This window comes from Sus scrofa, chromosome 1 (assembly GCF_054392235.1).
Source record: "Sus scrofa isolate SSC_HxYL_T2T_F1_AM1 chromosome 1, Sscrofa_HxYL_maternal_Yorkshire_Landrace_v2.0, whole genome shotgun sequence".
NCBI classification, from domain to species: Eukaryota; Metazoa; Chordata; class Mammalia; order Artiodactyla; family Suidae; genus Sus; species Sus scrofa.
Genome location: NC_139383.1, coordinates 55,983,253 through 56,009,186, shown reverse-complemented (window position 1 = coordinate 56,009,186; position 25,934 = coordinate 55,983,253). Strand labels below are relative to the sequence as shown.

At 39.2% G+C, this 25,934-nt stretch overlaps 2 protein-coding genes across 23 annotated transcripts in view; one reads left to right on the top strand and one right to left on the bottom strand.

Annotated features, from left to right (window-relative positions):
* The window catches only part of ORC3 (origin recognition complex subunit 3), a 62,189-nt gene extending 49,781 nt beyond the window's left edge, over window positions 1-12,408 (bottom strand). For 4 of the 13 annotated variants that reach the window (XM_003121290.7, XM_021089812.2, XM_084959805.1 and 1 more), the window contains exons 1-4: window positions 12,357-12,408; window positions 9,440-9,494; window positions 3,732-3,829; window positions 1,913-2,057 (exon numbers count right to left, since the gene is read on the bottom strand). In XM_003121290.7, coding sequence (XP_003121338.6) covers window positions 1,913-2,057; window positions 3,732-3,829; window positions 9,440-9,494; window positions 12,357-12,380 — 322 coding nt within the window. In that variant the 5' untranslated portion in view covers window positions 12,381-12,408. Of the gene's footprint in view, window positions 1-1,912; window positions 2,058-3,731; window positions 3,830-9,439; window positions 9,495-9,888; window positions 10,016-12,356 lie in introns of all 13 variants that reach the window. The other 9 variants (XM_084959780.1, XM_084959797.1, XM_084959811.1 and 6 more) reach the window with 3 other exon arrangements.
* A 167-nt stretch (window positions 12,409-12,575) lies between these two features.
* RARS2 (arginyl-tRNA synthetase 2, mitochondrial) overlaps window positions 12,576-25,934 on the top strand; it is an 88,181-nt gene continuing 74,822 nt past the window's right edge. For 8 of the 10 annotated variants that reach the window (XR_014805581.1, XR_014805578.1, XR_014805579.1 and 5 more), the window contains exon 1: window positions 12,576-12,629. Coding sequence is in view for 2 of the 10 variants with exons in the window: in XM_084959718.1 (XP_084815844.1) it covers window positions 12,594-12,629 (36 nt within the window). In the remaining 8 variants the exon portion in view is untranslated. Of the gene's footprint in view, window positions 12,705-18,313; window positions 18,386-25,934 lie in introns of those variants that run through there. The other 2 variants (XR_014805597.1, XR_014805596.1) reach the window with 2 other exon arrangements.

Sequence of the window (25,934 nt, the reverse complement as noted above, 5' to 3'; positions counted from 1 at the left end):
TTGAGTATAGATTCTTCTTTCTTATAGAATCAAAATGATATTCCTAGCATGCACTATGGTCTATGATTGTGATACGGTATCTCTGAACAAATTTGGGATTTTAGTAAAACACTGGCTTATCTTTCTTTACTGACTGACTTTATTAACTATTTAACGCTATGTTCCTTAAAACAATGGAACTGTCTATTGGAAACAAGATAATCAACAACGACTTTAACTGGAAAAATGTTCTCCTCCGACCACTGACTTTGAAACATATGATTTCAATTAGTTTCTTTTCTCCTTTTGGCAGTAGGTGGAGAACAGATTTAAACAGAGCTCTCACAACAATCAGGCCATCCCTCTTGATTGTGTTTCCCCTACTCCACCTCCAACTGCTTTAACCTGGCAGGAAAGAGACAAAGCACCCCACAGTACAAGTTGGCCATCAATGAGCCTCAGTTTCTCATCCAAAAATGGAAGAGGTTTGAAATCAAGTGGCAGGCAGCACTGAGGACCTGGTTCACAGCATTATAAATATCATTCTCTGGAGTCTTGTTCCTCAAAATGGTCCTGGAATTGGCAATATAAGCATGAGCTGTAAACCTGATAGAAATGCAGGATTTCGGAGTTCCCTGGTGGTGCAGTGGGTTAAGGACTCAGCACTGTCACTGCCATGGCTTGGGTCGCTGCTGTGGCGCAGATACAATCTCTGGCCTGGGAACTTCCCTATTCCACAAGTGTAGCCAGAAGGAAAAAAAAAAGAAAGAAAAAGAAATGCAGAGTTTCACACACGCGCACGTGCGCACACACACACACCTGATCTATTAATGAAACTCTGAGTCTACTAAGATCCCATGGAGGTTATTTGTAGGTACATGAAAGTCTGAAAAGTATTGTCCTGAATATCAGGAATAAGATTTAGATAATGAACAGTACTAGAGGTAGTATTAAACAACAGAATTAATTTATCTCAGACCCTGAAAAAATAACAAATTGGAAGTACAATGAAGAGTATTTTTGGAATCCAAATAAATCCAACCCTTCCTTTCAAAAGGAATAAAGAAAATCTGCTAATATTTCAAAGACATTTTTTCTATTATCCTGCAATCCAGATGTTTGGTTAAAATGAGATATTAATGATGGATACACGTAAATACCTAAAAAATTTACAATCTGCAGTCTGAAAGCAATTTGTACACAGTTCATCCAAACCCATTTAAACAACTGATATTAACACAATATTACAATACAATCCAAGAATGAAAAAATAAGCACAGGGAAACAAAATTAAGATCACAGAGTAATTCCATTGAAGATATGGTTTTTAAAAAGTATAAAAATCAAATCTATTAACACACTGGTAGTTTATTACTGAATTCAAATCTCATATTAAAATAACTAAGGAAGGAGTTCCCGTCATGGCGTAGCAGAAATGAATCCCTCTAGGAAGGAGGGATTCTAGGTTGTAGGTTCTATTCCTGGCCTTGCTCAGTGGGTTAAGGATCCAGCGTTGCAGTGAGCTCTGGTGTAGGTTGCAGACTCAGCTTGGATCTGGCATTGCTGTGGCTCTGGAGTAGACTGGCAGCAACAGCTCGGATTAGACCCCTAGCCTGGGAACCTCCATATGTCGCTGGTGCGGCCCTATAAAAACAAAAAAACAAAACAAAAACAAGGAAGAAAGTAATACAAATATATTTTCTTTTCATTTTCTGACAAAAAGGTGAGACAGATGCTAACTCTAGATCAATTTTCTAAAATTTACAGGTGTATGATCAGTAAAAGGAACTTTTACCGGTTTTGAAAGCATGCAAACTTTAACGGTTTAGTTGTGTAAATGAAAGACATAAAACAGGTTATCGAAACAGGTGATCTCCCACTATTCTCAACAACAAAATCACCATTTAAAAAAAACAAACACACACATATGTACCTAGAACAAGAGCAGCAGCTGGAATTTCTCTGAGCTTTATTTGACAGCCCCAGTCTCTTGAATTCTTCTGGAATCCAGAATGAGATTTTTGCAGAAATTCAATTAGACTGTCAAACAGGTTTTTATTTAATTCCTCTTGTAGTTGCTACAAAGAAGACATAAAACTTTATGAATTATTGTTAGTAATAATCCGATGCATCTTTCCAAGTTTAGGAAAGAACACTGCCATGATTTCAGTTCCAAAGATCACATGTAAAATGACTATACAGTAGATGAAATTTAAAATTTTCCTTAAATCTATGCAGTGAATAGTACATTAAAGAATTTCATTTATTCATTTAGCAAACATTTACTAACCACCTTACAAATGAGTCTCTTTAAAAAAGTGAAGAAATTGAGCTAGAACACTTACATTGTGTGGAGCATTATGATAATATAGGAAAAAAGATTAAGGCCAGCCAATTAAAGCTGAGCAGGTGATATATTTGAGCCTAAGTACCAGAGTGGGTGATAGAGCAGGTAACAGTAGATGAAATAAAGTTAGAAGGAATGGGGACAGGAGGAGGCAAGCAGGGAAGAAAGTACCAAACATCTGGGGGAACCACAGTTATAGCTAAACATAAAAAACATAAAAAGTGGCTGGGAATGTAACTTGAAATACTCAATGAACTAGACCAAGAAAAAAATGTATTTATTTTTTTTCCTTTTTTTTTTTTTGGCTGCCCCAAGGCATATGGAGTTCCCGGGGCCAGGGATCAGATTCAAGCCGCAGTTGCAACCTAAGCCACAGCTGGAGCAACCCCAGATCCTTAACCCACTGTGCCTGGCCAGGATTCAAACCTGCGTCCCGGTGCTCCCAAGATGCCACCGATCCCTCTGTGCCACAGTGGGAACTCTAAGAAAATATATACTTGATGTCAAAGTGTTTGAATTTTATTCTGTGGGAAGAACTATTAAAGGAATCTGAAGCAGAGATATGATTAAATCAGGGTGAAAGAAGGGTTAATCTGGCTGCACTGTGAAGGCCATATTAGATGGGATCTGAAAGGCTCTACTAGTAATGGGGCTGGAAAACCCCCGTTCGTGCTACAGGGCTGGCTCTGCCTGACAGCATTTGGCCAGTGGTGGCAAAGGGTCTCGTGTCAGACCCTAAGGGTTTGACATCAGAAGCAGGTACATCAATTAAGAGGATATTATGACAATTTAGGTTTCCTAAGCTAGAAACCACAAACACAAATTGCTTCAAGGGTCCCATGGAATATATGAAGGAGCAAAGCCACCAGGTATAAAGCAAGAGAGTGATGGGAAACAGAAATAAATTGCAAAGTCCATAACCCTCCCCCCCAGGCATTAAAAAACAAGAAATACAATCCATGTTGTACTGTAAAAAACAAGTCCACTCAAAATGTGACTCTACAGCTATGAATCTGCTATGGTGGAGAAACTTTTCAGAACTGAAATATAAAGAACGTGGTAACTGGATATGAGGATACAGAAGTGAAGTAGTTTAGAAATAGCTTGATTTCAAACTTGTATAACTGAATGGATAATTTAAAGAGCGCCACCATTCAAGAGCTGTGAGGATATGTAAAGGGCCTGTGCCTTAGCAGTGATCACTATATGCCTATGTTCCAGTACCCAAAGCTATGCTTAATACTTGAAACATAAGGATTTTTTATTTTAGAATATAAAGACTATGCCTAACCACGATCACCTATATTTCGTCAATACTCTTACAAATCAGTGGAAAGGAAAATGGGAAGCCACAAATAATGAGATTTGTGATATTAAAGAAATGTTATTAAAAAAAAGTATTCACCTCAGTTTCAGATTTCATCTGCTGCCATATCGACTGATAAGTTTCAAATCGAAGCTTACCGTCCTCAGACTCATTTTTCCCTTTATTAAAATAGTCCTCTAAAATCATAGAAAGAAATAAGTCAGTTTCTTTTTTATATAATAAAAGTTAGAAAATCTCTGCAAAGTCACACAGTAAGTAATGGGGTTGAATTTTTTTTTAAAAGTTATCAAATATATATATGTGTGTGTATATATACTTGGGGATAGGTAACATTCAATATCCTAAATATCTTACTTAACTTCATTTACAGCTTACTTTATTAAAGGTATTCATAAGATTAAAAAGATATTTTTAATTTTTAGATTGTATTTCTATCACTTTTGCATTTCTTTGTTTTTTTTTTTTAGGGCCACACTTGCAGCATATGGAAGTTCCCAGGCTAGAGGCTGAATCAGAGCTACAGCTGCCAGCCTACACCACAGCCACTGCAACGCAGGTGGAACCTTAATCCACTGTGTCACTTAGGAACTCCCTATTAAATGATTCTTACTACTACCATTTCTATTCTTTGTTTAATTGAAATAGTTTGGCCTAGGCTTTAATTTAGTCTGTATTTTATATCCTTTTTGAATGTTTTCCTCCAAATGGTTAGCCATTTATCAGCATACTATTTACGGCACTGGTTTTCAAACTTTTAAAACTATGATCCACATTAAGGAATACATTTTACATCATAAGCCAACACATATATATAATGGAAACAAAAACAAAAAGTCCTATAAAACAACACTTCTCATTATCATCTGATGGCAAATGTTTTCTATTCTGTTTTTTAAAACTGTCATGACTGACTAAACTGAATTCATGACTCACATGTGGGTTATAACTTTCAGTTTGAAAAGGAGTCATTTATTGAATAATCTATGCTCTCTCTGAGGTGCCCTTACTGTCTGAATATTTATATATACACTTGAAACGGTTTTTGAACTTTTTATTCTGTTTTACTGAATCCAACTCTATTTCCACACTAATCCTGAACTGTTTTAATTTTTGTAGATTTGTAGTATACATTCTAATAAAAAATTGATCTAGGTCTTCCTCCTACCACCACCAAAGATTATTCTTTTTTTTTTTTTTTTTTTTTTGCTTTTTTTAGGGCCACACTCTCAGCATATGGAAGTTCCCAGGTTAGGGGTTGAATCAGAGTGACAGCTGCTGGCCATAGTCACAGCAACACAGGATCCAGGCCACATCTGCGATTTACACCACAGCTGATGGCAGTGCTGGATCCTCCACCCACTGATTGAGGCCAGGGATGGAACCCACATCGTCGTGGATACTAGTTGGATTTGTTTCCACTTGCCACAACAGGAACTTGCAAACATTCTTTTTCAAAAAATTTTGAAACATTCTTTCAAATTAATTTTGTCATTTCTCAAAAATAATTACATTGGTATTTGACTGGATAAAATAAAATCTGTAGATTGAGTTGGGGAAAAATGACATTTTTAATATGCTAAAAAATTCACATCACTGAATACTACAGGTCTTTTTTTTTTTTGTTTTGTTTGTTTGCCTTTTCTAGGGTCGCTTCCATGGCATGTGTAGGTTCCCAGACTAGGGGTCTAATCGGAGCTATAACTGCCAGCCACAGCAGATCCAAGCTACGTCTGTGACCTACACCACAGCTCACAGCAACGCCGGATCCTTAACCCAGGGATCGAACCTGCAACTTCATGGTTCCTAGTCAGATTCGTTAACCACTGAGCCACGACAGGAACTCCCAGGTCTCCTTTCTTAATCAAACATTTTATTCCTTACGGTTTTCTACTTTCCTTCATATTTCTTACTGTTAACTACTAGGTATTTTACTGTTACAGCTAGAACTTTCATGGTATTTAATAATTGTGAAACTGCATTTTTTTCCTAACTTCACTGAAATGCTGCTAGTATTATATCAAGATTTTTTTAAAAGTTTTATTGAAGTATAGTTGATTTACAATGTCGTAATAATTTCTGCTGTACAACAAAAATGATTCAATTATACATATACACACATCCATTCTTTTTTCAGATTCTTTTCCCATATAGATTATCAAAGAATAGTGGGTAAAGTTCCCCACACTATATAGCAGTTATACCAACAAGTTTTAACGCTAACTAATAGTTTGGAGTAAAAATTCTCTTTCCTGTTAAAGAACTTTCCTTCTAATCAGTTTACTCAGAGTTTTTAACAAGTACTGATTTTTACAATTTATCAAAAGCCTTAGAATATATTAAAGTCATATTATGGTAAAAATGATAGACAAGGTTAAGTATAAAAATTCAAATCAAATAAAAGCAAGGAGATACATTAGTAAGAGACAAAATAGTTAACACAGTAGCCTCAAATAAAGCAAAAATAACCTTTTTCTTTTTGCTTTTTAGGGCCGTACATGCAGCATATGGAAGTTCCCCAGCTAGGGGTTGAATGGGAGCTACAGCTGCTGGCCTGCACCACAGCCACAGCAACACCAGATCCAAGCCATTTCTTCAATCTACACCACAGCTCACGGCAACGCTGGATCCTTAACCCAGTGAGCGAGGCCAGGGATTGACTCTGCATCCTCATGGTTACTAGTCATGTTCATTACCACTGAGCCACAATGGGAATGCCCCAAATCAGTCATTTTAATTTGAAAAGTAGTATCACATAAAATTTAAAAGTGGCAAATCAAGTCACAAATTGTTTATGCTACATCAAAATATATAATTTTTATTAAAAACTATTAGAAACTAGGAAAAAACAGCAGGACATTTTAACCCACTATCTTGCCTTCTCTCAGTCATTTATAGAGCAGTAGGTAATAAATAAATAACCATAGAGAGGTGCTAATGAGCTCTCACTGTTGACAGGCTCCCACCTGCTCCTACTCAGCATGCTTTACTTCAACGTGAATACCCCCTACAGTGCCAGTGCTATGCCAGTCCCTCCCTCCCACCCTCTGCAGTTCCTGCCCAGCTGTTTTGCAGGATGTGCAGTCATCCACACAATACTAAGGAGAGGGAAAGGTACCAGTCTTCTTTTAGGTATATACCCAAGTGTCTTCAACCAGGCAGCAGATGGTGGGCAAAATGCAGAGCACCTTCCTACTTCTTCAGGCAATCTGTTTCAAGAATTAAAGCCAGTGAAGGCAAGTGCTAAGATCTGGATACATTTTCTTCATTTTTGCTCCATCTGTCTTATAATCAGGGTCAATTCCCCTAAGATTCTCACATTAAAACAGTATCTGTTGGTCTTTACTCAGCAAAATGGAAAAAACAAAAACCAACCCTAACGTACTTCAAAGAAAAGTTCAAATTATACAATTATTCACATTAGGCTTACTAATTCTAAAACTTAAAAGAAATCTTAACACTCTATAGATGAAATTCAGTACAAAAAAAATTTTTTTTTTTTTTTTTTTTTTGTCTTTTTGTCTTTTCTAGAGCCACACTCAGGGCAAATGGAGGTTCCCAGGCTAGGAGTCTAATCGGAGCTACAACTGCCAGCCTACGCCACAGTCACGCCAGATCCGAGCCACGTCTGCGACCTACACCACAGCTCACGGCAACGCCAGATCCTTAACCCACTGAGCAGGGCCAGGGATCCAACCCGAAACCTCATGGTTCCTAGTTGGATTAATTAACCACTGCGCCACAACGGGAACTCCCAGTACAAAAATTTTTAAGCAAAAACTCACCTCATATTGTGACAGTAAGTAGTGATTATAAAATCGAGCAGGACCCCATGGTCCTTACCCCTCATATCCTTCACCTACCTTTTGCCTGTAGAAAAACTTTACAAAGAATAATCAGAGAAGTAAGAAAATGCAGCAGCAAAGGAAAGCCAACAGGGCAAAATAATAATTGTTCAGTCATTAAGCAAAATCAAGGACCTTTAGTTTCTCAAGGGCTTGAGCTGTTCTGCAGATACTGAAACCCCCACCAGGTAGAAATTAACTACACGGTGACCAGACTGTAGCCAGGACATAAGCTGCCACAATTCCGAGAACTAGCCTCAAAGAAAAGGGAACAAACTGACTCTGGAATTGAAAATTAACTGTACTTAAACAATCAAGATGACATTGCTCTCAATGTGGACCATTACTTCATTATTTGCTCCTTGAGCATAGGTAGCTTATCTAGCTAGGCCCAAACTGAACAATTAACACCTGTAAGGTCTATATCATGTGACAATTTAGAAAAATCCAATTCTACGTATTTGAGCCGTTATTTCCTCAAACAATAGTCCAGTTTTTCCTTTTTTTTTTTTTTGGTCTTTTTGCTATTTCTTGGGCCACTCCCTCGGCATATGGAGGTTCCCAGGCTAGGGGTCTAATTGGAGCTGTAGCCACTGGCCTACGCCAGAGCCACAGCAACGCGGGATCCGAGCCGCATCTGCAACCCTACACTACAGCTCACGGCAACGCCGGCCTTAACCCACTGAGCAAGGGCAGGGACCAAACCCGCAACCTCATGGTTCCTAGTCGGATTCATTAACCACTGCGCCACAACAGGAACTCCCAGTTTTTCTTTTTTAATTAAAAATTAGTACATGAGAGTGCTTAATTGCACATCATAATTTTCCATCAGAATTAATCTTCACAGTACTAAGTACTGAGTGTAAATACTCAATATATGCCTAAGAGGAGCTTTCAAAAAATACCAATACCTGGGTCCCACTCCCAAAGATTCTGATTCATTTGGTATGGGTTGGGGTCTGGACATTGCTATTTTTAAGAAACCCCCCAAGTTGAAACCTGAATAAGGTCAATGGACTGTACCATTGTCAGTTTGCTCCTTGTGATACTGAACTAAAGTGATACAATATGTTACCACTAGAGACATGAAGGGTTCAAGGGTACTCTCTAGGCTCTTACAACTGGATGTAAATCTAAAATTACATCAGAAAAGAAAAATCAATGAAAAAAAAAAAAAAGTTCCCCAAGTGATTCTAACCTGTAGCCATGATTGAGAACCAGTGCAATAAACATTTTCTGATTAACATTGACACCTTGAGTTGTCTGAGGTAATTAAGTCCTCTGAACGTGCTCACTAAACAGATAAAATGAAGACAGCGTTTAAAAAATAATTTTATTGAAGTATAAATTATAAATAATAAAATATGTCCATTTTAACAGTCTGATATGTCCTAACAAAAGTATACACTCATGGAGTTCCTGCCGTAGTACAAGTGGGTTAAGAATCCGACTGCAGAAGCTTGGATGGCTGTGGAGAGGAAGGTTCAATCCCTACCCTGGCCAGGGCAGTGGGTTAAGGGATTCAGCACTGCTGCAGCATTTGCAGACAAACAAACAAAACTCATTTAACCATCTCCTCAATCTAAAGAACATCTCTACCACTCCAAAAAGTCCCTCTACCCTTTGGCAGTGAATTCCTCCTATCTCAACCCGGGAAATCAGTGATATTTTTAAGACAATCCTTTTTAAGGAATGGTAACATACTCTTTGAAGGAAATTTACTTTCTAATTTGCCTTTTGAAGGTACATTTCAATTCACTTTTAGATTAGAACCCTGAGGAGTGCTCTTATCACTGTGTCCTATCTATCCCTCTGAACATAACTGTTACATCAAAGTAGTAAATTAAACAACCTTAGACAACAGAATTATTAATTCTGTAAGAGCTAGGTAAGTTTAAGAATTGGAGGAAGAAAATTAACAAATCAGATATTAAGATATCTTACCTACTGGCACAGAGATCTTTCTCTTCTTAACATTTGGTTTAAACACAAAGCAGCCCTGTAAAAAAGAAAGAAAAAAGCACAAATTTGAAGCAGCAAAGGAGGAAACAAATCTGATTGACCAAGTATTTTATGGATAAACATATTTTTTTAAGGTTTTTGTTTTGTTTTGTTTTTTGGTTTTTAGGGCCTCACCCACAGTGTATGGAAGTTCCCAGGCTAGGGGTCTAATTGGAGCTGCAGCTGCCAGCCACAGTCACAGCCACAGCCACATGGGATTTGAGCCACATCTGAGCCCTTCGCCATTGCTTGTGGCAATGCCAGATCCTTAACCCAATGAGCAAGGCCAGGGATCAAACCCATATCCTCATGGACACTCGCTGGGTTCGTAACCCACTGAGCCACAAGGGGAACTCCCTAAGGTGTTTCTTTAAAGTGCTAAGATATCTTACCTACTGGCACAGAGATCTTCTATCTGAATTATAGAAGGAAAATTCTTAAACAACAAGGGGACTAACTACTTTTTTCTCCTCCTTCCCATGGGAAGCTTATCTTTGATTCTTCTCTTTGAGACCTGATCTAAGAAACAAAGAAAAATAAAGCTGATAAAATTTAAAACTATAAAGTTCCATTTTTATAAAACCCTGTAAAGAAAGTAAATTGGTACTCTAAGTGAAAATCAAGAAGATCAAAAATACTGATGCCCTCCCATCTAAAAAGAAATATTTATTATTTAATTAAGTCCAAGGATCTAGAACCTTGATAGGACAGTTTTTTGGCTATTGATTCACCTTATATACCTTTCTTCACCTGATAAATTCTCAGTTATCCATTTAAGTTCTACTCAAACTCACCTGCTTTGGGGAACCTTTCCAGATTTTCTTTTACTGTGTATGATAGTTATTTATGGGTCTGTTTGCCCAAGTAGCTTGGACTGCATTTAATTCATAATGGTTTCCCAATGTTTAGTATAGGGCTAATATATAGGTTAGGCAATTGGTATACAGAAGGGACTAATGCTTGTCAATTAATTTTCCTGGTAATCTCCTAGCTACATTTAGTTTCATGTTAGTTTCATATCTGACAAGAGAACACAGGTCCCAAGCTGCTGGTCCTATGTTTATTCTACCAAACCTAAAGCTGTACATCAAGGATAGGCTCTTAAAGATTGCCATTTCTAGAAATTCCTTGGTGGCTTCAAAGGTTAAGGATCTGGCAATGCCACTGTTGCAGCTCAGGTCACAGCTGTGGCACAGGTTTGATCCCTGAACCAGGAATTTCTGCATGCTACAGGATCAGACAAAAAAACAACAAAAAAAGATTGCCATATCTATGGAAAATGAAAGAGTCATCTCAAAATAGAAGTAAAGATGGATGTGCAAATATAAAGTGGTGATTTGGATTACAGGGTCCAAAATAAGAATAAGAATTGTGCCTTATATTCTTGTATCTGCAAGTAGTGGAGCTATTTAAAATACACGAATTTTTTTTTATAAAAATTATGTGGTGCCATGACAAGCCTGTCACTTCTTCCTTTCTAGAGCCACCTGCAATTTGGTAAAGGAAGAGGAACTATGAAGGCATGAGCTAGGAAGAGTGCTAGGAATAGATCCTAATGTATGGCCATGGGAGTAATATTGTTAACTACTTTGAACTACTGATCAAGTGATGGTGCTGGAGATGGAAAAGGTTGGGAGGAGAGCAACAGCCACAAAGTGTAACAAGGAAAGAGAAGTTTAGACAGGAAAAAAAAAAAAAATTTGCAAAAAGCATGCTGACAGTTCCATGAACCAATGAAATAAAAAGAGACCTTATTTATGTAAGGTCTCCTTCATAATCATCTCAATAAAAGAGTTTCTGTTGTAATGCTCTAAATGCCTTCCTGAAAAGAAAAAAAAAAAAAAAACCCTCTCACAATTTTGCAAGATATAAAAAAATCTCAGGCAACAAAAAGGATCAGGGACAGACTTCCTAAAAGCTATGGAACTTCATAACCAGGACAAAACAAAAACAGTACCAATCCTAATAAAAAAATACTAGCAGTTAAATATCTTCTTGCAGAGTCCTGGTTGTGGCTCAGAGGGTTAAGAACCCGACTTTGTACCCATGAGGATGCAGATGATCTCTGGCCTCACTCAGTGGGTTAAGGATCCAACCTTGCCACGACTGTGGCATAGGCTGCAGCTTGGATTAGACCCCTTGCCTGAGAAGGCCCATATGCCACAGGTGCAGCCCTAAAAAAGAAAAAAAAAACAAACAACTTCTTGCATTTGCACCTGGCATCACAGTACCCCAAAACCCTATCGCTTGTAGTTCTTCCTTGGTATGTAGTCTTGGAAGGCACTCTCATAATTTTAATTTTAATCAAAATTAAAAATTAAATCCATGGTATAGCCTTCTTCACTAATTTACTGTTTCAACATAGACACATCTTCGCAATTTCTTCACCAGCATTTTCAGCTTTATTAGACAGCTTAACTTTCCGAGGCTTCCGGATACACTCTCAATATTACTAAAGGTCTTACTTGGTCTGTAGCAGCACTGTCTAATAGAATTTTCGGTAATGATGGAAATATCTGTGCTTATTTAGTTTACCACTGTATCTCGGTACCTGTGTTCGGCGCACAATAAATATTCATGAGAAGGAAAAAGGAGGGGGGAATGGCGCACATCCTCGAAGCATCTGAGCTCCACAAACCATAGCTTACAAAGCCTCAGAGCCAAAACACTAAGATGGATCGGCGTCTTCTCTCTCTAAGCAAAACTGGCCTTCAAGGTATGCGAAGAAAAGACGCCTCCAGCTCGGCCAGCCGCTACCTCCCCTCGAGCCGGTACACTGAGGTCTATGTAACCTCCACTTCATCCCTTCTTTACAAGGGAAGTCCTAGCAGAGTCCTAGTGGGTGCCAGCCCCCACATACCTTGGACACCGACGAGGTGGCCATACTCCCAGCGATCCACGGAACTCCAGATGCACTCGGGATTTCCCGCGCTCCCTCGCGGCAGCAGGGCAAAGGTTAGTGGCAGTCCACGAGGCTCCTTGATTGGTTGGCAGCACCCTCCGGGGCGGGCTTCCGGCGCGCGGAGGCGGGGCGTGAAGAGGTGGGCTGGGCAGAGCTCTGAACCTTCCCACTGGGATCAGCTTCGTGGAATCAAACATGGCGTGCGGCTTCCGCAGGTCCATCGCGTGTCAGGTACGGACCCGGGAACTGACATAAGGAGGGCCTCCGCGCCCAGAAGGCCTTTCACTTCTGCGGGCGGGTTCCGCGGTAATCCCGTTTGTTTCTTCCGTCTCTTCCCCCCTTTCTGGAAGTGCTTGAGCTACTGGACGCAGACCCCGTGGAGGGTGGAGCCTGCGGTGAAAGTAAACCTTGAAAGGCACATGTTACTTCCCTTACTGTTTACTACCCGACAGCTCAGGGTGCTTTACCGGGGTGGTCATGGTTAGACCTTATAGAATTTAATCTTTCATACATTTGGTGAAGTCAGTGATGAATCTGAAGTTTCATTTGAAAGGATCTAATTTAAAAGCTGGTCATTTCTCTTGCGGTCATTTTGGCCACCTGTCCTAGGGTTATTTTTGGTAACTCCGAAGATAACATGAGACCCTGTTTTTCTTGGTTCAGAAACATTGTTAGCAGAAAACTGTGTTTGCCACTGGCTGTGGAGGCAAAAGACCACCAAGCCAAAGATCCAGAGGATTTATTACTCGCAGCAAGTAAAAACACTGGGGATCTTTCCCCAATTGGTGTTTCCCCAAATAGCAAAATTGGAGAAGCTTTAAGTTAAAGGGTACTCCTGAAGAGGCTTGAGGAGAGAATTCAAGTGTAGAATTGAGGCGAAGGTTGATTATGTCTAAGCTTGAGTTGGTTGAAGTCAGATGGGTCAGAAATGGTCCACATCTCCTTCCTTAGGTTCTAATCAGACTGGGGTCTTAGCTAGTAGTTGCCATCCTCTTTCTGGGTAGGGGGCTTCCTGCAGCAGTAGTCAAAGATGTATCATTATGTATATCACTTGAAAAGGAACTAGAACTTCTGCTTTATCCCTACTCTATTGCCTGACTGCTTTTCCTTTTTTTTCCTCTCCTACATTCCCTCACTTCCCTGATTTACTAATTACAATTACTATTGTTTGAATCTGTCCTTTGGAACTCTGGAAGGTCAGGGGGGCTGAGGCCTTTTTCCTACTTGAAGAAACAGGGAAACTGGAGTTCCCTTTGTAGCTCAGGAGGTTAAGGACCCTATGTCTCTGTGAGGATGTGGATTCGATTCTTGGTCTAGATCAGTGTGTTAACGACTCAGTGTTACTTCGAGCGGCAAAATAAATTGCAGATGCGGCTTGAATTTGGTGTTGCCTTGGCTGTAGCTAAGCCTCAGCTGCCTTTCTGATTGGACCTCTATCTAGCCAAGGAACTTCCATAAGCCACAGGTGCGGCCATAAAAAAAAAAGAAAGAAACTGGGAAACTGAAAGACTTTTGTACACAGGAGGGTCCCATAGGGTTCTGCTCAGTTTCACCCCCCCTCTTTTCTTTGATACTTCTCAATTTTGAGGGGAACAAGTGTTGGACAAGAAAGGGAATAACGTCTTGGGTAGAGAAGTTAATCAAACTTGGCAGTTTTAGGGGGACTTGGTTTCAGTATTTGAACAACTTTGTAATAAAGAAGGGAATGAAACACTGCAACATTAGATTTCATCAGAAGTAATTTTTAGAGTGCATCAGCCACCTATGCAGTTTTGCAATGAAATTCTGTTGTAGTCTTGGCAAACCAATTCCTTTTAATTAATGGACATATTAGTGGATATATTTTGCCTGGCACATATATCTCATTTAGTTTATTTTTACAGTATTTCTGGACTTCTGTGGGGAAATTCTTCTGTCTTGTCTTTATACTTAAGAGATGTAGTGCCCTGTTTAATGCCAGCATCCCAAATATCACCAGTAGGCCATTTCATTAGAAAAAGCTGAGTTTGTTTTACTGGGCTAAGGAAGAGCACCTCAACAGAGTTTTGGTAGTATTTTTCATTGGGAAGACCAGGTCAGATTTTATTGAAAGTTTGAGGTTTGGTTTACGGCTGGTCTTTCAGTGGCAGGGGAGTAGAGATGATGGCTTGATTAAGGTTAGATACTGATTTTAAGGTCGATGGAAAGATCAAGGCTAGGAGTGCAGAGAATCTTGGGGCATAAATTGTTGATGCTTACTATTTTATTGATAGATTTTTCATGAAGTTCCTGTAATGAACAATCAAGCTGCTTGGGCAGAAGTCTCCCAGAAGAGGAAAGTTAATAGCTAATGAAGACAAAGAAATAAGAAAGTTGTGTTAATGTGGACAGTGAACTATACCCAGGGAAGGTAGTTTTGGACCTCAGTCCAAGCTTTGTGTCTGTGAAATGGTTTCCACTCAAAGCCCTTAGGTCAAAAGAGTACCATGACCAGAAGCATTTTGTGTTTAGTTTTGCGAAGGCTGTATTCTCCCTTGTAAAGAAATTAAGTTGAAGAAACAGGAATTAATATGTGTTGAATATATTTGTGCTAATTACTTGACATTCACATTTAAGCCCCCTGACAACCTTATGAAAGTGTATAAACCTTATGATACAGTTGAGCAAATTGAGATCCAGAGAGATTAAATAACCTATCCATACATCCTGGTTAATAAATTGAAAGTTGATTTATAGCAGAAATCTGTCCAGCTTCAAAATTAGCTCCTTCCTATACACTATGCTGTTTAGTTTGTGGAGACAAGGAGCACTTTCTGATCATTAGACAGAATGTGATAGATGTGTATGGCAGTGTAAACTAAGCAAGTATATCCCCGAATAAGAGGTTATTGAGAGATGATCTGAAACAAGGATAAATAAAAATATGTGCAATTCATACATACCTTTATGAATAATGGTGCTTACCTCGTTTAGGAGTAAAGTAATGTTTTACATAAAAGGACACATTCATTCAACAAATTTTGATTAATGAGTCTACAGTTTTTTTAATCTTCCTCACTTATTTCTCTCCTCCCTCCAGCACCTCCCCACTGGCAACCAGCTGTTTGTTCTCTGTATCTGTGACTCTATTTATAATGTTTGGTTTTGTTCACTTATTTTGCTTTTTAGCTTCCAGAAGTAAGTGGAATCATACAGTGTTTGCCTTTCTCTGACTGACTTCACAAAGCTGATACCATATCCATCCATGTTGTGGCAAATGGCAAGACTTCTTTTTTTATTGGCTGAATAATAGTCCGTTGTATATCTATATCACATCTTTATCCATTCATCTATTGATGGGCACTAACATTGCTTCCATATCTTGGCTATACAAAATAATGCTGCAAGGAACATAGGAGTGCATATATCTTTTTGAATTAGTGTTTTTGTTTTCTTTGGATAAATTCTTAGAAATGGAATTCGTAGATGGTATGGTAGTTCTAGTTTTAATTTTTCAATAAATTTGCATACTATTTACATAGTGGCTACAACAATTTGTATTCCTAGCATCTGTGCAGGAGAGTTCCTTTTTCTCCATGTCCTCACCAACACTTGTTATTGTCTTTTTGTTAATAGCCATTCTGACAGGTGTGGATGATGTTTTATTGTGGTTTTGATCTGCATGTGCCTGATGATTGGTGATGTTGAGCATCTTCTCATGTGTCTGTTGGCCATATGTATGTCTTTGGAAAAATATCTGTTCAGGTCCTCTGCCACTTTTTCAATTGGGTTGTTAGATTTTTCTAATGTTGAGTTGTATTCGTTCTTTCTATATTTTGGATATTAACCCCTTGTCAGATGTATCATTTGCAAATATCTTCCCCCATTCAGCAGGCCACCTTTTTCATTTTGTTGATAGTTTCCTTTGCTGTGCAAAAATTTTTTAGTTTGATGTAGGCTTATTTGTTAATTTCTGCTCCTTTCAAATTACTGCTTCTACTGTAAGTGTCAGTGTGTGTGAGGTTTGTGTGTGACCTTTAAGAATGGAGTCTGTATTTCCTACAGCCCTCTGGCTCTCCAGAAATTAAGCCCCACTAGTCTTCAGATGTTCTGGGAACTCATCTTCCTGGTGCAGGACCTTCAGGCTGGGGAGTCTGCCCTGGGGCTGGGGCCCCTCGCTCCTTTGGGAGAACCTCTGCAAATTTAATTTTCCTCCTGTTTGTGGGTTGCCCACCTGGTGTATGGCTTTTTGACTATACTGTAGATTCACCCCCCTTCTCATCTAATTGTGGTTCCTTCTTTATATCTTTAATTGTAGAAGATCATTTCTGCTTGTCTTTAGTCTTCGCAACAGTTGCTCTGTAAATATTTGTAATTTTGGTGTGCCCTTGGGAAGAGGTGAATTCAGGGTCTTCCTTCTTAGTTATCTTGACCACTTCTGTACTCTGGCTCATGGCCTCATCTTTCCATTTTTAAAGCCAATGATAAAGCTGAATCTGTTTTCTTCTTTTTATGGCCACACCTGCGACACATGGAGGTTCTCAGGCTAGTGGTCAAATCAAAGCTGCTGGCTTATGCTACAGCTGTACCATATCCAAACCACAATGCCGGATCCTTAACCCACTGAGCCAGGCCAGGGATCGAACCTGCATCCTCACAGACACCATATCAGGTTTTTAATCCGCTGAGCCACAATGGAAATACCATTAACTGAGATCTTTTATATTGCCATTTCTCTGGTTCCCTGAGACTACAGTTTTCTAAGCACTGTCACTCCCAAGGTTGAAAATGAATGGAATATGGTTTCTTCTCTGGCATGGCTCCAGAGTAGCTTGGGAAACAGTTATATAAACAGGTAATTGCTGAGCAGTCTGTAACCACTATATTAGAAGCAAGTGTGAAGTACTAAGGGAATATGGAGAGGACAGCTTCTTAGTGCCAGGGAAAGCTTTGTGGAAAAGGTGGTGTTGGGCTCAGTCCTTAAGGGAGGGTGTGTAGAAGTATACTGGGTAGAGTGAGAGCTTGGGGAGTGATAGGATATTTCAAGAGCATGTGCATAGACATTGACACATGGGAGAGAGAGCATGGCATGCTCATGGAACCACGATATTTGTGCATGATTGATTGTTTAGACTATCACTCTGATGCTTACTCAAGCAAGTTCAAAATTCTATCTTCAAAACAATATCTTGAATTCATCCACTCTTTTCCATTGCTGCTGTCCTTCCTTCCCGTACCCCAAGCCAAGCTACCATTATCACCTACATGGGCTACTTACAACAGCTTTCTGATGGTTTTTTTTTTTTTTTCTTTTTTTTTTTTTTTGTCTTTTTGCTATTTCTTTGGGCCGCTTCCGCGGCATATGGAGGTTCCCAGGCTAGGGGTCTAATCGGAGCTGTAGCCACCGGCCTACGCCAGAGCCATAGCAACGCAGGATCCGAACCACATCTGCAACCTACACCACAGCTCACGGCAATGCCGGATCGTCAACCCACTGAGCAAGGGCAGGGATCGAACCCGCAACCTCATGGTTCCTAGTCGGATTCATTAACCACTGCGCCACGATGGGAACTCCCTGATGATTCTTTCTGTTTCCATTCCTGCCCACCCTCCATTCTCCTTATAGCAACCAAAGTGACTTCTGGAATGTAAATCAAACCATATTACTTATCTGTTTAAAACTGCATTGCACAAACTTACTACTGGAATGTTAACATCTTTCTTTCCAACCTCAATTCTTGCTACTCTATCCCTCCTGTCTATGGAATTCTAGCCACACTGTAATTTTCTGGTTTTCCAACATAGCAAGTTCTTTCCATTGCTATTACATTTCCATTGCATAGATTATTCCCTATTTCTAAAGGAAATGCATTTTATATCATGACTTTCTATGTTAGATGGAAGTTTCACGAAACAATACTTTATAATGTATATATATTCTCTTCTATTTTATACAGCTTCATTTTTCAAAGAAGTACTGGCTGGGACTCACTGAATTTATTCCTAACTGACAACCCATAGTTTGACAAGTATGTCCTCCAGTTATTCCCTATCTCAGTCCCTTGTTTGCTACTGTCATAACACTTATAAGAGTTAACAATTATTTTGTCTTGTTTTACTTGTTTTGCTGTATATTTCCTCTATAAGCTTCATGAAGATAGAGACCATGTTTTATTCACTATTATTTCTCCAGACCAGCAGAGTGCCTGAAACATAGCTGTTGGGATGTAATATAAAGTTTGCAACTTCACCAAATGAGTTCATAATTTTAAAGCTGTGAGATGATGTGGTAATAGTGGAACAGATTTAAATTCCAGCCCTTTCATTAATGTGACTGACTTACTCTTGGCAGGTTAATTAATCTGTCAGCTATAAGATGATGGTGTTGATTTCTAGTTTACAGAATTGTTGTGAGGATTAATTGTGCTGCTGCTGCTCCCGAAGATAATAGTAACTATTTGTGGAATACCTTACTTGAACCATGTAGTGTTTTGCTGAACTTTACAGGGCTATTGATAAGATCTAATGAGATAATATTAGTAGAAAGTACTTTGTATCAAGAACTGTGAAGGGTTGGGATTTCACCCTACAAGTTAGTCTGCCACAGTTCATGGATAGTAGCAGAGAAAAGGAGACCCCTGAGCAGAAGAAAAGGATTTTATTATTTATTATTCCCAGCAAAAGTAGTAGCCTGGAGTTCCTATTGTGGCGCAGTGGAGAGGAATCGGACTAGAAACCATGAAGTTTCAGGTTCAATCCCTGGCCTCGCTCAGTGGGTTAAGGATCCAGCATTGCCCTGAGCTGTGGTGTAGGTTGCAGACACGGCTCAGATCTGGCATTGCTGGGGCTGTGGTAGAGGCTGGAGGCTGGAGGCTACAGCTCTGATTAGACCCCTAGCTTGGGGCCTGGGAACCGCCATGTGCCTCGAGTGCGGCCCTCAAAAAGATAAAAGACCAAAAAAAAAAAAAAGTAGTAGCCAGAGTATCAGCATTTTCTTGTGTGGATTCCCCAAACCCCTCCACAGGGCGCTATGAAGAGGGTCAGATAGATGATACCTGCACAGGCTGTGTGTGTGTTACTTAGGAACTCTTGAGACTCATAATGGGCAGTAGGCATGTTTCCCTTTATGCTGGTGTGGGACACCATATCTGTCTCACAAATCTGTTTGTTATACAAACATCCTTGTATAAATCATCTGAAATAAAGAGCTGTTTGTGCCTTGCTTAGAAGACAGGCAGAAATTTAAGAGTCCCATAAAGATTTGTCTTCCAACACTTAACACAGTGTATAGTACTTGATATCTCAATCATCTTAGAATATTTGTACCATTTAACTCCATTTTATGGAGGAGGACACTGAGACTCAAAAGGTGAAGAGAATGAAGTCACAGAGCTACAAAATGGTAGAGTTCAGAGACAAACCAACCCAACTGTCTGACTCAGAACTGAAATGTTTTGGATCCTGTAGAATGACCTTTGTAAAATGTCCAGCCTCTTTCTGGCTCAGAAATATAATGACAGCTTAGATTTGTTTCCCTTTCTCACTTCCTTTTCATTTAGGTTTAGAATATATTCAGCTGGTTCATTTTAATTCCTTTTAAGTTTGAAGTAATTTCAAACTTACGGAAAAGTGGTGATAATAATCTGAAGAACTTCATATGCCCTTTGTCCACATTCACTCATTATTAAAATTTTACCACAGTTGCTTCATCATTCTATCTATAAAATCTGTTCTCCTGTGTCATTTGAAAGTAGGTTTCATAGATCATGCTCCTTAACCTCTTAATACCTAATTGTTTACTTCCCAAGAACTAGGCTTATGCATAACCACAATACAGTTATTAGAGTCATAACACTGATGCAATACTGTTATTTATTTCATCCATTCTAGTTTTTTTATTTTTGCAACAATATTTTCCACAGTATAGGTTCAGAACACACTGCCTTTTGTTCTTAATGGTATTGTTATATTTTAAGGGTCTTAACCTCTCCTCATCAGTTTATATCCATGTAACTTGATAGAGGAGATACACTGCTAACAGTGACTAAAAAGAGGCCTCCTTGACATCAAAGGAGTTTTATTGCCAGATTTCAGGTGTGACCTTAAGGAGTGATTAAACTTTTTCAGTTGTTGTCATGCAGTACTGAGCTGAAATATTATGTTGGGCAGATGCTCATCCATATTCGGGAGAATGATCGCAACTGTCTGAATTATCTAGGTATGTACTTTGCTTCTAAACTACTCTCACAGGCCCAGTGGCATTCAGTTCTGCTTAAAGCCACAAATTCTATGAGAGCCATGCTGTTTCTTTTGTTATCGATAATTGCCAATAACTTGCCCATGAACCCTGACATTTCAGTTGATATCTTGTTTGCTGACTGTTTGAGTCTTAGAGCTAATTCAGACCTGAAGAAAGTTTCTGTACATGTCAAAAGTGCTTGTGTGCATTGGCTCTTGATGACAAACACACACACCTGACCTGGTTATTATATTAGAGTTAGAAATGAGAAATGAACAGGGGTAGTTGACAGTTTAAGATCCAGAAGGGTGATTGATAATCTTTCAAGGTTTTTGTGGGGTTTTTTTGTTTGGTTTTTTGTGTGTTTTTCGTTTTTTTTTGTTTGTTTTTTTTTTTTTTTTGTCTTTTCAGGGCTTCACCCCCAGCATATGGAGGTTCCTAGGCTAGGGGTCAAATCAGAGATGTAGCCGTTGGCCTACACCACAGCCACAGCAACATTAGATCTGAGCTGTGTCTATGACCTACACCACAGCTCATGGCAACGCCGGATGCTTAACCCACTGAGCAAGACCAGGGATCGAACTTGTGTCCTTATGGATGCTAGTCGGATTCGTTTCTGCTAAGCTATGAAGGGAACTCCTCAAGAATTTTAAAACCCATTGCCTGGTAGACTGTGTTATATGGATAAAGATACAGAACTAATTTTCAGAAGATAGCATTTCTGCCACCTATATGTTTGGTTTTGCTTTGCTAAAGCATACGGCTCTCTTTTCTATTAGCAAAATTGGGGGTGTTATGCAGTTACTAGAGATTTTGATCTTGAACCTGGCAATTTTAGCTCTTAACTGAATTTAGAGCCTATCTAGAGCAAGACTGATAGTACTAAGGTACAACCCTTAGTATCCAGGTACTGGCTTTGTGTTCAGTACCTGGATGCTAAAGGTAGGATGTACATGTGCCTTTGTGCTAGGAAAAGGAATGGTTAAGAACTGCCCACGAGCTGATTAATTGTGGGCTTTCTCATGCTGGGTACCCTAGGAGCCAAAGATTCTACTGTATTAGAATCTTTGATCTTAGGTCATCAAATCCAAGGCTTAGACTTGTACCTGGTATTATAAGCACTCAATGCATATCAGTCATTAGAATCTTTTGTCTTAGTTTCCCAAACCAGACAGGCATATGTGGATTTTCACTTTGATATTCCCTTTAAGAAGTGCTCCCTGCTTTCAACCTCAGATTTTCTCTTCATTCAGTTACAAGATATTCAGTTTATTTCTCAAGGTCTGTGCCTAATACTTTGTGGATTTCATTTCTCTTTTATTATTTTTTGTTTGGTTTGGTTTGGTTTTTTTTGTCTTTTTGCCTTTGCTAGGGCCGCTCCCGAGGCCTGTGGATATTCCCAGGCTAGGGGTCTAATTGGAGCTGTAGCTGCCGGCCTACACCAGAGCCACAGTAACTCGGAATCCGAGCCGCGTCTGCAACCCACACCACAGCTCACAGCAATGCTGGATCCCCAGCCCACTGAGCAAGGCCAGGGATCGAACCCACAACCCCATGGTCCCTAGTCAGATTCGTCAACCACTGAGCCACGACAGGAACTCCTTCATTTCTCTTTTAAAGTTTTGAGCCTTAGTCTTTTTATTATTTTATTTTCATTGACTAAACTTTTAGCATATTCTGTAAAGGACTTTTTCTTTCTTAATGAGACCTCAAGTAGATAATTATCAGTAGGCCCTTGTTATACCTGTGGTAGCCCCAGATGAAGCCCAATGCCAGTTGATAACCTTGGCCTAGAGGGGAAAAAAGGAAAAAAAAAAAACCGGTAGCTAAGGAAACTCATAGGTCACATTCTCATCAGGGAGAATGCTAAATCCAATCTCAGAGACAGTTAAATTTTATTTCCAGAATAATTCTGAACCTATGAGAATGTAGATATATGAAAAACCATGCTGACATTAACCACTTGACAGTGGTCCTTAACTTTTTTCTTCTCTTTTTGTGCCCAATTCGCATGAAAGATACTCCTCTAATTAATTTAAAACAGTCACTAGCTCAGGCACCAATTGTTAACATGGAGGCAGCTGGTATCTTCCTATGCAGCGCTTCTGCCTTTGTCTGAAACTGGAATCACCTGGGAAGCATTAAACACCTAAGCCCAGGCCCTTTGGCCTGGGGTGAGGTGGAGACCTTTAAGTTCTAAAGCTTATCAGATGATTCTGATGTTCCTTAAGACTTGATAACCATAAGCCAAGGATGACTGGGAAACAGAAAAGTATAGTGCAGTGGTCCCTATGCTTTATCTCACCTTAGAGTCAACACTGAAACTTAACATTTGTTTCCCAGGTCACACCCCTCCCCCTCTTTTTTTGGCCGGATCCTTAACTCACTGTGCCAGGTCGGGGATCACAGCAATACCGGATCCCCATTGCAGAGACACTGTCAGTCCCGTTGCACCTTAACGGGAGCTGCACCTTATATTAAACAGAATATTTGCATGTACAAGCGAGGCATCAGTGTTTAATATCTTTGGGTCATTCCTATGTGCAGCAAAATGTGGGAACCACTGGTACAGTGATTAGAACTTTAAATCCAGCTTCTCTGATAGGTGTGTAAGTTCACTGTACTTCATCTGTAAAATCTGGAAAATTATTTAGCTCCCTTATTTGCTTGTCATTAAGATTCAATGAATTAATAGAAATATAGTGCGTAGGATTGTTTGTGTACATGGTATACATGCAGTAATAGTCATTATGTTAGAATTATGAGGATTTGGTATTTTGAACCCCTTCTCCACACCACTACACCCCAGAGGTTTTCTAGTGTTGGGGACCTAATTATTATCCACTAACCTAGGTGAAAGCTTTAGTCTTTGTATGGTCAGGCTATTCAAGATGGCTATTCTCTTGCTCTCTGTATTTTCCCCTGCTGATGAGGCCCTGCTTTACTCAAATAACTATCCAATCATCCTAATTATAGGGTTAAATCAGTAACTGCCTACTTGCTTTCCTCCTGCCTCAGCTGCTAGTTTTTCTGGTAACTGATGACCCATCCTGACATCAATTCCCTTATAAATGGCAGACGCCTTCTCCCCCAAGTAGCAAAGATTGCTGCCATGTCCTGCTTGCTGTTTGCCGTAAACAGTGGGGTGTTGTTCCAGGTCTTTCTTCAGATACATAAGATCCTCTGAGACAATCATTGATGTCTCTGTCACTGTCTCCAGGCTCTTTCTTCAGTCTCCAGGCTGGGCAATAACAAGGTTTCCAGGCCTTCAGGGTACAGTCCAGCAGCCCCACTTGAAGTTAGATAAACAGAAAGGTACATATCTGAGCCATACTGCTTAATTTTCAGTAGAAATTCCTTAACAGTAGATACTTTAATGAAGTTGTGCTTTGGTAAAGGAAAAAGTCTCATTTGCAAAAATAATATCTGTTTATCATAAAGAATTAAGCAGTACAATGGGGTGCAAAGAATTTTTTTAAAAAACCTCCTCCATGAATAATCATTATTACTAACATTGACTGACCTTTATTTTAGATATATTTATTTGCATATTTGCAAGCAGGAAAAAAAAAGAAGGAACATAAGAAGACAGGATAAATATGCTTTTTATAAAAATTGGGCTGTGTTGTAATGAGTTTTTTTCTTTTTTTTAGGCCTGAACATGGCATATAGAAGTCCCCAGGCTAGGGGTTGAATCAGAGCTGCAGCTCCTGGCCTACACCACAGCCACAGCAATGACAGATCCGAGCCCCATCTGCGATCTACACCACAGTTCATGGCAACGCCAGACACTTAACCCCCTGAGCAAAGCCAGGGATCGTACCCCCATCCTCATGGATACTAGTCGGATTCATTACCACTGAGCCACAATGGAAACACCTGTAATGAGTTTTAAGTTTTAGAATGGAAAATGTCCAACTGCTAAAAGTATAAAAGTATTGTGGGAGTTCCCGTTGTGGCACAGTGGTTAACGAATCCGACTAGGAACCATGAGGTTGCAGGTTCGGTCCCTGCCCTTGCTCAGCGGGTTAAGGATCCGGCATTGCTGTGTGGTGTAGGTTGCAGACACGTCTGGGATCCCAAGTTGCTGTGACTCTGGCATAGGCCGGTGGCTACAGCTCCAATTCAACCCCTAGCCTGGGAACATCCACAGGCCGCAGGAGCGGCCCTAGAAAAGGCAAAAAGACAAAAAAAAAAAAAAAAAAAAAAGTATTGTGATTCCCCAAGTATTCATAATGTAAATGCAGTTTTAAGTAAAAAGTATTAAATACAGTTTTGCTTGAATTTAACAAAAGAAAAAGAAACCAAAGTGCAATTCAAAGGATTATTGATATATGTCCTAAGCCAGTCCTCTATGGTTAAAGATATTATGGAAAACATCACAGTTTGGAGGGTGTTTTTTTAAATCTTGATGTTTCAGAGACTCATAGATACAGAGAACAAACTCTTGGTTGCCAGAAGGGAGCAGGTAGGAGATCCGACAAAATAGGTAAAGAGGTTTAAGAGCTACAACTTCCAGCAAAAAGTAAATAAATCATGGGATTTAATATAATGTAATAGAGTAGTAATTTTGTAACAACTTTGGTGACAGATGGTAACTGCACTTATTTTGGTGATTATTTCATAATACATAAAAATATTGAATCACTGTTTTACACCTGAAAGTAATGTAATACTGTATTTTAATTATAAGTTTTTTTTTAAATCTTGGTGTTTCAGATTTAGGCAGTATCAACTCCTGCCTTGGGAGATGAGGACTTAATACTCTTATAGTTTGGTTTTCCTCTCTCTACCTCTCCTAATTTGTTTCAGTAACTTTCTCACTTAAAGTTTATGACACTTATAGTGTGTTATTAATGATATTTGCATGACTTGTATTCATTTTATATTGAATTAGATAAGATACTTACCACTAATCCTTTTCCAGATATATGGCTTAAATGGCTGGATTTCTTTATGAATAATTTTTCAAGAAAGGTTTTTTGTGGGGTTTTTTTTGTTTTTTTTTTTTACTTTTTAAGGACTTATGGCTTAGATAAAATAATTCTAGATGTGTCTAAAGGAGCGCTAATCATCAGAAATTTGGCATATTTAGAGACAAAACAATAGATTTAGTGGAGTTCCTTGTAGCATAGTAGTTAAGTATCCAGCTTTGTCACTGCTTATGGCTTAGGGCACTGCTGTGTGGTGTGGGTATCTTCATTTTAGAAATAAACAATGACACTAGATTATTCTGATTTTTTATTTTCCAGAATCTATTACCATGGATACAAATGCATACAACAATCTAATGTTACTTCAATTTTCTAGTTTTCATCTGTTGACCACTAATTCACATT